The 2,176-nt window shown below is 45.3% G+C and overlaps 1 protein-coding gene across 1 annotated transcript; it reads right to left on the bottom strand.

Annotated features, from left to right (window-relative positions):
• Positions 1–463: 463 nt before the first annotated feature.
• Positions 464–1,879, bottom strand: LOC110312004 (sperm motility kinase 3A-like). Its single transcript, XM_021185569.1, has one exon. It carries the CDS (start codon positions 1,877–1,879, stop codon positions 464–466), a length of 1,416 nt encoding a protein of 471 aa, XP_021041228.1.
• Positions 1,880–2,176: the final 297 nt, after the last annotated feature.

Genomic DNA, 2,176 nt, shown 5'->3' on the forward strand with positions numbered 1-2,176 from the left:
GTCTTTATGACAAATTTGATTGTAAAAGAATGAAAGTAGTTTCCAGAACCACTGTAATATACCCCATTATTACAGCATCAATAGGAGCAATGTAGGGGCGTGCCCCAGTCCAACAAGTACTTGTCAGGCAAAAGGACATCCGTCTTTGAGCTTGCCTTCAGGCCATTATCCTGAATGTTTCAGAAGGCTGCTGTCTTGCCTATATCCCTGAAGAATGGATTCCACACAAAGACTGAGCCATTTGCTCTCTCTCTCTCTCTCTCTCTCTCTCTCTCTCTCTCTCTCTCTCTCTCTCTCTCTTTCTCTTGTATATTTCCAGGCCTCTGGACTTTCTGCATGAGTCTCTCCCAGAAGCTCTTTGAGTTTGACAAATTTGATTGTAAAATGAATGATCCCCAACACCGTGACCCCATCATTCACAGTACCTCAGCATCTTTGGCTGTTCTTTGGCTTCCTGTCTTTCCTAGTATGCCTCCCATTGGGGCACCACTCTTTTCCTCCTGGGTGGAACGCAGCAGCAGAGGTGTAATAAGCTGGATCCCATCCTTCTTGCCCACGTCTTACAGCTCCTGTATGCATTTCGGATTGAGGCCATACGCCTACTGTACCATGTGCCAACTCTGTCCTCATTAAAAGTGATTATCTTCTGTTGGCACTGGGGCAGCATTACAGGTGCAGTGGAGCTTCTTCTTAGCCTCTGCTTTACCTGCTCTTTGTCCTTAGAAGAGTCAGTTTTTGAGCATGATGAAAAAAAGATTCGAATGGCTGGATTATTAGTTGTCCTCCTTTGGTAGCAACGGAAGTTAGTAGGATCTGTGAGAGTGGGGAAAGGTGTTATTCCTGGTTGTACTGGCTTGGGTAGGCTGGTGTAGTCATCCTGCTGGCGTGCCTGGCATTGCAGTAGGCCATAAGTTGCCATGGGTTCATTATACAGCTTATTGAGTAAAGATTTCTGGACATCACGTGGGTCAAACCCCATAGCTGCCATGGCTGCCATGATTGCAGGGTCTGGGTAGCTAGGGTCCATCTTATGAGAGAGGCTTGATGAACTTGCATTTCTTTGCCTAAGCCAAGGGTGCTCCATAATGTTCTTCAGTGTTGGTCTTTCTGTAGGATTTACAGTTAGTAAGTATCGGATAATCTGTCTTAGCTCTTTTGAGAGATGATAGGGAACATCATACCGTCCTAGCAAAACCTTGTCTTCAATCTCTTTATAGGATTTACCTTTAAACGGCAGCTTCCCAGTCACCATAAAATACAGAAGGACACCTAAGGTCCATGTGTCAACTTTAGTGCCATCGTATGGCTGGCCCAGAAAGACTTCCGGGGGATAAAATAGTACGGCACCACAGCATCTGGAAAGCTTCATTCCAGGCTTGACGAAGGCACCCAACCCAAAGTCTATGATTTTGACTTTGCCTGTAGAGTCCACCATGATGTTATCCGGCTTGAGGTCTCTGTGAACTACACCCATGTCATGGCAGTAACACATGGCATGTACAATCTGACCAAATATTTTCTGGGCTAGACCCTCATGCAGGTAGCCAGTTTCCATGATCCAATCCAATAACTCATGTCCATCAGCCAGTTCCAGTATCAGAAAGACATTCTGCTCCGTTTCAATGACCTGGTGCAGTGAAATGATGTTTGGATGGTCCATCCTCTTCATTATACCCACTTCCGTGCAAACTGGGCAGTTCGGTCTGTTCTGCTTCAGCAGGACTTTTATCGCCACCGCTCTGCCCGTAAGCCGGTGGTGGGCCAGCTTCACTTGGGCATAGCTTCCCTGGCCTATGGTCTTTAAAATGTCATATTGTGCCCTGAGGCTCTCATGTGAGAGGGTGGATCCTCCTGTCAAATCACCCTTTGGACCACACATCACTGGTAGCAAGGCTACCCAGGCAGACACGCAGATAGACAAACAGGTAGATAGGATGGTAGGTAGGTAGATAGGTAGGTAGAGGATAGATAGGTATAGGTAGGCAAGTAGATACGTAGGTAAATGATAGATAGGGATGAATGGAGGTAGATCGATATAAAATTTAATAGCTAGAATGAAAATAAATTAAAAAATAAATCAAACCAAAAGAAAATCCACCCTCTCTCTAACATACACACACCAACAAGCAAAAGCCAAAAAGCCAAAATAAAAAGCCAAACACCCAAAGCTAAACAC

The sequence above is a fragment of the Mus caroli genome, chromosome 16 (assembly GCF_900094665.2).
Source record: "Mus caroli chromosome 16, CAROLI_EIJ_v1.1, whole genome shotgun sequence".
NCBI lineage: Eukaryota > Metazoa > Chordata > Mammalia > Rodentia > Muridae > Mus > Mus caroli.